At 32.0% G+C, this 12,436-nt stretch overlaps 1 protein-coding gene across 1 annotated transcript in view; it reads right to left on the bottom strand.

Annotated features, from left to right (window-relative positions):
• The window catches only part of LOC143386207 (ephrin type-A receptor 6-like), a 223,411-nt gene that overhangs the window by 80,161 nt on the left and 130,814 nt on the right, over positions 1-12,436 (bottom strand). Inside the window, exon 4 of the mRNA XM_077108439.1 lies at positions 2,526-2,590. Within this exon, the coding sequence (XP_076964554.1) occupies positions 2,526-2,590 (65 nt within the window). The remainder of the gene's footprint in view (positions 1-2,525; positions 2,591-12,436) is intronic.

Raw genomic sequence — 12,436 nt, 5'->3', positions numbered from 1 at the left:
CCTAAAAGTATTATAGCCCATACTAATGATAACATTTTAACGTGGTTTAGTTATTTACTTTTTAAAGTTTGAATCCACATGTTACTTTTCCCTCCACAGTCTAAATATGTTGGTCATGGACCTTTATCTTTACCTGTTAGAATCTTAGAAGAAATAAAAAGTAACTAGCTGTGAAATGACCATCCATAAGTGTCAATATTAGGATATATTTGGCTTAGGACTTTTGCTGAACTACCTCCTAGCTTTGTGACCTTGTGAATGTTATTTAATGCACCTGAGTCCTCAATTTCCACATGTACCAATGAGGATGAATTATATTTGATGTACAGGACTGATCTGAGTAAAGTGTTTTGAGGTGAAGTCTAGCATGTGGCAAATGTCCAATAAAACATAACCATCAAATACTTTCCTACTTCATTCTATTTATCTTTTCTATCTATTCATTTTCTATTTTACTCTTCTAATCCCCCTATTCTTTCTCTCTTTCCTCTTGGTAATAGTTAAGTAGTGTCCCAACTGTAAATATTGTGTGTGTGTGTGTGTGTGTGTGTGTGTGTGTGTGTGTGTGTGTTTGTGTCTGTGTAAGTGTATCAAAGAAAAGAAATATGAATCAATTAGGTAAAAACTGCACATTTGTAAAAGGTCTTTCATGAAGATTTCATGCCTCTCTCTTAGCAGAGTCACCAGAAAGACACAAGTTTAGAGTCAGAAATATCTTAGTTTTATATTCCACCATTCACCATTTGGCTGTTAGTATTACAAAATTTGTTACTGTTTTCTATTCCTCACTCTTTTTTAGGACTAGGATTCTCTGACAAGAAAATAAATATAGGACACACTTTAAAAGGCCATTGTGAAAACAAAATACGCTGAGGGCAGTGTCTGGAAAATAGAAAACCATGAGCTAAGTGGCTCTTTTCCTGACAATCCTGCCCTCTCTCTTCCATAACTCCCAAATCTACTTCATAATATCCAGAGAAAATTCATCACAAGACTGACAGCAGCAACTTCATTTATGATTCTCCAAGTCTCTGCATTAGCAGTTTCCTCAAAAATGAAACCTGATCAAGCCATACATAGATTAACTAGAACAAATTCATATCTTCTGTTCCTCATGTGATACCTGGCTTTGACTACATGAGGCCAAGAATAAAGTCTCTAATTGCTTTTTCTCATTTGTTTCAGAAAATGGAAAAAAGAGCTTTACACTACTTAATGTTTGAAAGTGTTTATAAGTCATTTTGTATACTGTAGAAATTACATCTATGTATATATTTATACATTGTGAATATCTATATGATAGATAGATGTATATCTCTTATGATTATATGTATATAAGCATACACACACCTTGGAATGATATTCTAAAAGAAATGTTCATTCATTTTTTTATTACTTAATGATAAACATGGTCCAATACTTAATTAACTGATGTTATTAACTCAAAGTTTATTTAACCCAAAACTGAAGCTTATTAATTTTCATGGAAGAGTATGATGACAAAAGCCTAATTTTACTTTTACAGATATAGTTCTCAGAAATGGACTGATGTGCATTTTATTGAAATAAAATGAAAATTGAAAAAATACAGAACATAAGTCTGTAAGAAATAGAATGATAAAGTGTTAATGCTAAGCTTTATGAGTTGAAAATATATATTTTAATGAAATAAAATGTCAAATTTCAACAGCAATATGTAAACATCCTCCCCCAAAATATCAACTTTTCCTTTCAAATTTAAATTTCAGATTTAGTGGTAGAAGCAATGAAAAACTTATGAACAAAGAATATCATGAATGCGGAAATACAGCTTCTATGAAAAAAGATTAACTCAAGCATAGCTGAAACATTTATTCCTATTATTGAATAGTTTAATTAAATAGAAAAATATCAAGTAAAAACTTCACAAACCACTTTTTTATATTAGCCTAATATCAACAAAAGATGTAGAAATTCACTGCAATTTGAAAATGCAAAACAGGCCAAAACAAAAAGTCAACTACAACCATAGCTAAAATGTCAGTACATGAAAAACTGTATTTTGTAAATCAAACATCCCAATAAACCTTCAAAATCAACTATTTCCAGCTAAGAACACAGTACATCATCTTGTCAAGTTTAAACATATACTGCATTAGTAGACATATTTTCTATTCAAAACCAAATTTGTGATACTCTGGAGCTTGTTTATGCACAAACACAAGATTAACAAATGTAACATACAGAAAAGTGTCTAAAACTACACATGAAAATTTATTTCTGAAGAAAACATGGGGGAATTCTAGTGTTACAATGTATAAAACACAGCATTAAAGGATAAGATGTAATTTAGGAGCAAGACTTCTAAATCATTAATTTAGAATCACCCCCTTCAATCACCAGTTTAATGATATTTTAATCTTTTCTATAGGATTTAAGTTATAAGCCAAAATTCATATTAAATAGAACCAAAAGTCTACTGTTCCTTCAACTCTTACAAGAGACCTTAACAAGTATGATAATTTTTAAAAGACATTTAAACTTACCCCATTTAATGGATATGTCTTCCATCCTAGTTCTCCCAGCACAGTTGTCGTATCTAGCAACACAACTGGAATTAAATAAATAAGACTTGGATGAATTTCTCAACTTCTGTAAAAATGTTAAATTATTTAAATCAATATCACCTACCCTTATTATTTATCACATTAGCCCAAATAATTTTATTACTTGTTTTTTACATATTAAATATTAGCATATAATAATATCAATGATTTGATAAATGAAATAGTGATAATTTTAAAATAATATACATACTTATTTCAGCATTGTTAAACCTAAATGTAATTAAAAACTATTTAAAAGCCTTTTATAGCAGATATTGAATGATAAAACCACTTCTGTGTATCTCCACTTTATTGTCTTTTTTACTTAAAAAAAATATCTTAATGCCAACAAACTTCTGTTTTTATGTTATTAAATATCCTTAAGTGTTATCAGGAAAGTATGAACTGCTATCTTTAAAGTAGACTATATTATTATAACTAGATATATAATAATTAATAAAGGATGCAAAAACAAAAATTATGTGCCTTTTTTTGTAACAAAAAGTAACTCCATCTGGTTTAAAACAAGGCAGACATGTAAACAAATAGTAAGCACATATTCTGTTAAAATTCTAAAATAGCACTCTTGCAATTAAGTTGAACTAAGGTTGAGAAAGCAGCTCAGGAAGGCTTCACAAAGGACATAAAGCTTGAGCTAGGCCAGACAAAGGTCTTCAATCACATGTAGTGAAAATGTTTTTTTTTTATTTTAGAAAACCATCTATAAAGTAACTGAGACATGACTAAAAAGAGTTGTTCAATTTCTGGAGACTAAGAATGAAAAGTATTTTGAAGTAGGAGATTGGAAACAATGCTGGAAGGGGCTGGAGACTGCCTGATTAGAGATTTTGTGATGTTTCCAGTATTTCCAGAAAGAAAGAATATATATATAGAGAGAAATATAGATATAATCAGACCTATATTTTCATCTATTAATTCCCAGGCCCCACAGAAGTATGTAGGCAATGGATTATACTGAGAAACAATGCTTTCATATCTCATCATTAATTTCAGTTAATCTTGCAAAGAAGGTGGGTTTTATTGAGCTCAAAAAAAAATTACAATGCCAATGTGATTATGACGTTTGGCATCTACTCTTTAGTGTCTTTGCAAGGATTCCATAGCTTCACTTGAGTAGCATTATATGGTACATTTTACTAATAAACTTTAGAATATGAAACTATCATTAAGTTTCTGTGATAACATTTACTCATTGCAGAATACCGGTACTAAACATTTTCTTTTGTAAAACTAAGTTATAATTTTTTAATTTTTATTGTAGAATTTTCCAAACATATTTCAAAAGAGATAATAGCTTAATGATCTCTCATATAATATTCACGTGACTTTATTAATTACCAACTGTATGGTCAATCTTGTTTTATCTATCTGTGTTTACCTTCTCTTCCCCTGAAAGATTTCTCTGAAACAAATTCTAGTAATTATATCATTGCATCTGTAAAAATTTCAGATTTATTTTCTAAAATATTTTTATATTAACTATATCTTAATTAATAGACAATAATTCCTTAATGTCAAATATCAAGTCAATGTTTAATACGCTTTGTTGTCTCAAATCAACAGGAAATCAAACTCCAAATAAATGCTATATATTACAATGAGCTGGCATTCCTCTATTAAATCTCCCATTATATTTTCCAGTTACTTATTGGTTTTACTTGCTATAAAATTCACCCTTTCTAAAATGCACATTTCTATGAATTGTGCAAACCCCCACATTCATTTAACCATGGCTACAATCAGGCTATAAAATATTTCAATTATTATATATATTATAAAATATTTCCCAAACTTCTTGTGACCCTTTCTTTATAGTGAATCTCTTTCCCATACTATCCTCTGGAAATTACTAGTCTGATTGCTGTCCCTATAATTTTTTTTTCCAGAATTTCAAATCATATAGAATGTTGCCTTTTGAGCCTGTTTCTTGCACTCTGCTTTTGAGATCCATATATGTGGCTTCATGTATTAATTCCTTTTTACTCTGACAATGATTCCAGTGTATGTAATTCCCTTTTGATGAACATATGGACTGTTTCTAATTGGGAAAATTGTATATGAAGCCACTATGAATTTCCATGTATAAAGTTTTAAAATACCTATTTCATTATTACAAGGGAAGTAACTAGGAGATATATTACTGAGTTATACAGAGAATACTTATCAAAAAAAAAAACTGTCAAATTGGATCCAAAATGGCCACAAAATTTTACATACCCCATAGCAGAATGTATGGTTTTACATTTTCTTCACCTATCAGGCCCTGGTATTAGCCAGTTCCTTTTAAAGATGTTCTGACAGAGGTGCTATAAAGTATCTTTGTTGTTTTATTATGTATGTCCCTTAATGACTAAATAATTATTTTTTTCACTACTTTAAATCAAATTCCTAGGGGAAAAAAGATTGTTTTGTCCCACATTCCAGGTTTTCTTAATTGATCATGAAATACCACTGAACAACTTCCTCATTTCCTCCATTTTCTTTAGATGGTAGATATATCTATATCTAGTGACTTGATCAGATACACTTATTTTTTTCTTTTTTGGTCTGCCAACTTCACTGGTGGTATTACAGAGCCCACATCCCAGAAAATAGGGAAAATATCAACATGAAAATAAAACAAAATGATTTAGCAATCAACTTTCATACGCTTCCACTGATGAAAAATAAATAATTTGAGCATATACAAGGTTAATGACCATAAGAGACTGAAACACTTCACATATGCTTAAATCCATGCATTCAAATTGACTATATACCTAGTGTTAACTTTTGCTGGATGTTGGAAAAACATTTTTAAAACTGGTTAAGTAAACTGAAAAGAGTAAAATATGTTATTATCCTTTTCTCCGTGAACTACTTCTACACAACTAAACAGTTAATGAAGGACATTTCTCTTATTGAAATATTCCAGTTAATAAATTAAGAAGGAATGACTGAATTAGGCTACACCATTTGCTAGTAATAATTAATAAATATATTTAGGTAATGGTTTTCCATGGCTGCTAACATCACAGAAAGAAATAAAAGGAGACATAAAGAGCTAGAGCTTTGAAAAAGTCTTTTTTTTGTAGTTTAATTTACTCCATATTACCACACAATTCTAATAAACCTGGAAGTAACAGAATGAAAAGCACAGTAAGGATGAAACACACACACATGCACACACACACACACACACACACACACAACACAATGACAAATCTGTGAACGAATATGGATTCATTCAATGCAAGAAAAATAATCTCACATATTAGACAAAAAGATAAACACAGCACTATAATAAACAGTAATAGCAATGCAATTATCTTGTTACTGAATGAACGTTCTTTTTGTTTTTGGTATGTACTCTGGTGGATAATCCAGATTGTCATCTTGATTGGATTAAGAGATGCCTAAAATTAAGAAGTTTCTTGGCATGTCCATGAGTTTGTTTCCGGGAATTATGGGCATGACAGAGTCAAGCTGAAGGGGAGACTCAGCCTAAGGTGGACAGCAACTTCTAATAGGTTGGGGACTGGATGGAACAAAAAAGAGGAGGAGGAAGCCAAACAGATGCAAAGGCTATTATTCTTGAGCAGATGTTCCAATTGCTAGTGTGATTCCCAGAGAAACTCAGACTCCTGCTCCTTCACTTTCCCAAGCAGACTCTGACCAAAGACTCCCTAGGAAGTTTCAGTCCTTTGGTACTGAACTGGAGCTGCATCTTTGATGCCTCTTCTGAAGCTCCAGCTGCCTGGACTGAGGAGCTACAGGTTTCTCTGGGTCTCCAGCCTGCAGAAGGCCATCGTGGGACTATTAAGCTTCTGATCCTGTAAGCCAATGAAATACATCCCATTTTTGTAATCACACACATATATATTCTGTTGGATCTGTTTCTCTAAAGAATCCTAAATAATCCACTATTCAAAAGAATAGAGATGTAATATCCATGTTTACTTCAAAGTACTGAGAAGTTTCATGTTATTTCATACTTTTGAAATAGCTCATTATTTCCCTAACAGGTGGGAAAAATGACAATACACAGTCACCAAATAAGGACATAGAATATCCTTCAAGTAATCTCCAAAGTGTTCTAAAAGTTTTTTTTTTATATTCCCATTTAAACAGATCTTTATGAAATCAGTACACTAAGAAACAGCTGGGGCTGGGGTTGTGGCTCAGAGGTAGAGCACTTGCCTAGCATGCCTGAGGCACTTGGTTCGATCCAAAGAACTACATTAAAAAATATATAAATAAATAAACAAAATAAAGGTATTGTGCCCATCTACAACTAAAAATAGTTTGGAAAAAAAGACAGCTGCATTCCTATGTACATTGCAGCAGTATTCACAATAGTCAAGATACGAAAACAACTGATCAACTGTGAATAAATAAATAAAATGTGGAACAGACACAGTGGAGTACTATTTAGCTGTAAAAAATGAAGTCCTGTCATTTTCAACAACATGGATAGAACTGGAAATTATTGTGTAAAGTAAATTAAGCTGGGAACAGAAACAAATACCACATTTTCTCACCCGTGTGTGGAATCTAAAAGTTGACCTTACAGAAGTTAAGCATGAATTGGTAGTTACCACAGGCCAGAGACAGTGTTTGGGGGCAGGGGAAGGAGAACAAGAAAAGGCTGGTCAAGAAAACAGGTACTTAGGTTACACTTTGAAGCAAGAGGTTCTGGTATGCTATTTCACAGGACAGAAACTGCAGATGATTTAATAACTTACTATGCATTTAAAAAGCTAGAAGACAGGATTTTGAAAGTTTTCAGAATAAATATATATGTTTAAGGGGACTGATGGGTTTAACCTGATTTAAACATTACATAATATATACATGCATTAAAACATTTTGATACCAGTCTTGTAGATCAGGATCGGTCCTTGTCCCACTGGTGTTGAAGATTAAATACCCGAGAAACACCAAGGCAAGTGTAGAAAGCATGTTTACTTTAAAGGACACAGAGGCAGGATTCTTCTCTGAAGAGAAGGGGACCCAGAGCTGGAGTGGGTACATCTTGCTCTTTTATAGACCCCAGAACGAACTACTTTCTCATTCTTCTCCATATATGTGCCTAAGGGTAGGAAGGAGCAGCAACTCCTTATGCTGTAAAGTGCCATTCCAGTGATGTTAGCTGTTAGCAACCCATTGTCTTTGCTTTGATAACCAACCCTCATCTTCTCAACCTCCTTATTCATTACCTACACTGACTGCCAGACCCTCACTCCCTGCCTCAGTTTGTTGAAAGTTGCGACATATCCTGTCCACTCAGGCCAGGCAGGGCTGCAGGCAGATGGCTTTTTGGAAAAGCAAACATGTGGGGAGTCAGCACAGTGTGCTCATTTCATATAACTAATCTCTTAACCTCATGTCTCCACGATCCTCATTCATCTATCCTCTAATAATTTCATAGTAGTCCCTTAATAAGAATATTTTGGGGTGTTATTATGTTTAGCTAAAAATTTTATAAACATTTTTACAAAAGTTTAATAATCATTGATGATGTAAATTATCCTTGATGATGTAAATTATCTTTGATAATGTAAAGTATATAAAGAATAATAATTTTCCCTATTTTGACAAAGATCTAAATTTCTATTTAAATGATTGCTGTCTATAGAGTACTTCCAATATTTTTAGTTTATGATCCTTATTCTTTGTTTTGAAATAGCTTCATTGAGGTATAGGACAAACATTCACCACCTCACCACTTCCAAATATTTCCTCTGGTCAATTTGTGTTTGTTTCTCTGGTTTCATTTTGGGTTGTTTGGTGTTTTGGGTTTGTTGTTGTTGTTATTGTTGTTGTTGTTGTTTGCGTATGTGTGTGTGTGTGTGAGAGAGAGAGAGATTGTTTAAAAAATACTTAAAAAATTTAATAGGGGAGATCTCATGTTAAGTATACAGACAGTATTATAGGTACTATGCTAGACGAGATACCTAGAGTTCATTTGCATAACACACTTTATAGTCATTGGACAGCATCTTTCCATTTCCTCCTCCTCTTGGGCCTTGCCAACCTTCTACTGTTTCAATGAATCTATTCAAGATATTCATCTAAATGAACTCATATAGTATTTGTCCTTTGATGAATGGCTTATTTCATTTAACATAATGTCCTCCATGCCCATCCATGTTATCCAATGTAGCACAACTGCCTTCTTTTCTACAATATTATTCTATTTATTGTATGCATACACCATTTTTTATTTTACCCATTATCCACAGGTAAGAGACTAAAGTTGTTTTCAGGTCTTACTATGGTGGCTGTTAATCCTCAAACATACCTTGCCTTCTCACGTTCCAGTTCCACCATTCCATTCATTCTATTCCTTTATGTTTGGAATACTCTTGCTTTACTGATTCCACAAATAGAATCCTAGTCACTATTTATGGCTTAGCTTAAATGTGACTTCATATAAAACCTTCCCTAATTTACCCCCAAAAGATGGAGATGTCCTCCTTTCTATGATCCACTGAAAGCTGTATATAGTGCTTGAATAAGAGTAATGTTCTTACTTTGCCATGATATATGCATTTCTTAGTGTAAATATCCTCCTATAGACTGAATTCCTTGAAGGCCAGAACTCAATTTTCACTTCTATATATTTCCCCATTGTTGAGGGTTTAAAAATGAAATAACAGCCTCTCAATTTTCTGTGAACCTAAAACTGCTCTTAAAAATGAAAGGCTTTGTAAAAAATTGTGCTGTGAATGGAAAATTATGATCGTAATGCATTCCACTATTGTCATGTAAGAAATAAAAAAAATCTTAAAAATAAATACATACATACATACATACATACATAAATATAAGGGAAAAAATGATACAAATTACTTCTGATTTCTCATCAGAAACAATGAAGGGGAGGAAATAATGGAATACCTTTGAAGTGCTAGGGAAAACAGAAAGTTGAAATTCAAGTCAAACTTGGATTCCGTAAGTAGGAAAAAATTATCTTAAAAGTAAAATAAACATTTTCAGAAAAAAAAATGAAAGGCTTTTTTAAAAAATACAAGTATTTGAATGAAATTATAAAAGGAAAATAAATGTTTGATGAATTATAAATAACTACATATAAAAAATCTGCAGTTAATAAATAGCTCAAATGTGATTAAAAATGGCTAACTTGGAGTAAGTGAAAAAATGGTATACTTTCAGTAGCTGAAAAAGAGTATTGAAAAGAGTACATTGGAGAAGGAGTAGCTAAGACTATAATTATAAATTTATTGGTTCACAAGCAATAAATAATAAAAATACTTTGTACTTTTATGTCAGATTGTGCCAAAAAAAATTTAGAGCACTGACAAAGTCACAATAGTAATCTTGAAGTCCTGATCATATGGGAAAGGAAAAAAAAAAACTATCGAAAAGAAATCATGATCCAGGCATGTAAATAATTTGATCAAAATAAATCAGTGGGAACACAGGAATATTTATCTATATTAGTTTATATGTAAATGCAAACATAAAAGTATACACTCAAGAGTACTTCAGGAAAAAAAAAAGCTAAGAACAGTGGGAACCATCTATCCATAATAAACTAAGTCTTGTGATGCATCCGACATAAAAAAAATCGCTTTTTTCTAACTTCAGTGGCCATAACACACTGTCTAAGAAAAGAAACATGAAATGACATCTAAAGTCATTTAAAAAGAGCTATAGAAGTGGCTACAACTTCTTTGAAGTTAAATATAGGGATCCTACCGAATTGACACTTTCATCTGGAAGTGGGCAGAATGATATCTTTAACAGAGCTCCAATATAGTTTTCATATAAATTCAAACTTTTGGTAAAGGTAATTTATTAGACACTAGGTATACTGAAACATCAGAAAATAAATTTTAATAAATCTCCACACTTTTTATTGCTGTAAGATACAGTTACCAACTTTGATGACATAACCTCTGTTGCCTGGAAGAAGCTGAGAACATGGAGAAGCACAGGAGGCTCTAGGGAGCCAAGATTTTACATTATTTCTTGGGAATCCTTTCTGAGAAAGGGAGTACAAATCACAATAATCAGCAAGATGTAGCATATTCTGACTGTAGGGTTATCAGCTATTATCCACTATATTCTCTATCCAGTCAACTTATTTACAAAGAACTGGGTACTATTACCTTTAAAAAGTTTATGCTAACTTGAAGGAACTCATAAAATAACTAAGAAAACCCAAATACTAAATAATTTTAATTCCCCAATCCTAGGCAAGAAGCTCCAATGTGAGAAACAACAACAATGATATCTGCCTTATCATTAACACCATGGTCAATATCTGTTCAGCAAATACTCTGTAAACCCAAGATTTACTGCCCAGGGAACTCAAATAAATTTTGAATAAAGGGCAACAAATTGATAGAAAGCAAAACACTTTGCATTAGCAAGTTATTTTGGGGGAGTGAGCAAGATATTCCAAAAATTAAGTAATCAAGGGAGCTATCAAAATCATGGAAATGCAACTGAGAACATTTAGTAAACTGACTTAAACTTGTGAAACAGTAATTTAAGGAGACAATTTCAAATTCATCTTGTCCAGAAAATTAAACTTCAATGTATACCCTCCTTATATGGTACTGAACTCATGTTAAACCAAAATTTTTTCTTAACAGTTTTTCTTATCTAGAAATTTAATAGATCAGGTGCTCCAGACCAATTCCAAAATATCATACACTATATGCAGGGTCCACCATTAATTAAAACATCTGATCAATTAAAGATACAGCTTACAAATACACATTTATTCTTTGAGGCTTTCTTATAACATTCTTGAATATAGTATTTTTCTTCAGTATTGCTTAAATTTCAACATATATTAGGAGCAAGTCTCAAGTGACCAATATTATGCTTTGTTCCTACAATATTTTGACATTCAACTCCCAAGTCTTTTATTTTCCCTTACCATTAATAAATTCCTTGAAGCACTCCAGAACTTATTGAACATATTTTTCAAAACTTCTATTTCTCAAAAATATTAAACTCTTTGGGCCTTCCTTCAAGCCAACATGCTCTTCTCTTTATGACTAACTTACTCATCCTCAGTCTCAGTTTACATGATTCTCCTGATATCCTATGTCTAATGGTGCAGAAGTAGCACATTTAAAGGGTCTCCTTAGGCCAAGACACATTTCCTGACAAAAATGTGTGAACAAGGTTAACTACTTGATCATTTACCTCCATGGTGAGACTAAAAATTTTAGAAACTTTAATCATCTTGCTCATCAACATTTTTTCTAGATTCTTGTGCAAAGCTCTATGAAAAGGCTATTATAAAAATCCAAATAAGAAATGATGATAACCTTGGCATAAAAATTCCCCCAAGTGATGAAAGGTCACAGTAAACTCTCCTTCCTATCAACATTTAACATATCTGTCAATTTCTGTTTCTTGTTCACCATGAGAATTCACATGCTATGTTTATTCATCATTATATACCAATTCTGATTCATACTATCACTTTTTGAAAAAAAGAAAGATAACATCATACTAATAAGGAATAAGAAACCCTGATATATCAAGAGTCTTACTATAGATCACTCAGGTAATTTTAGTAGCAGATTAAAATTCCTAGGTATAGTGCTTTTACCACTGTGCTGTAAAAATTCTATATTCCTAGCTTCCAGAACATTCCAAGTTTTTCAACATATTTGGGCTTATACAGGGCAGGACAGCAAGACATTTATCTCCTACAACTGTGTCATATAGTTTTCAAAGAATATTTGATTATATTAAGTGGTGATTCTTTTTATTGGAAGAGCTATACTTCAATATTATTTTACTTATATTTCATATGTTCATCTTTTTAGGTATATTTTATTTGATTTTATATATCTGCT

Source organism: Callospermophilus lateralis, unplaced genomic scaffold (genome assembly GCF_048772815.1).
Source record: "Callospermophilus lateralis isolate mCalLat2 unplaced genomic scaffold, mCalLat2.hap1 Scaffold_741, whole genome shotgun sequence".
NCBI lineage: Eukaryota > Metazoa > Chordata > Mammalia > Rodentia > Sciuridae > Callospermophilus > Callospermophilus lateralis.
This window is presented reverse-complemented; position numbering and strand designations above follow the sequence as displayed.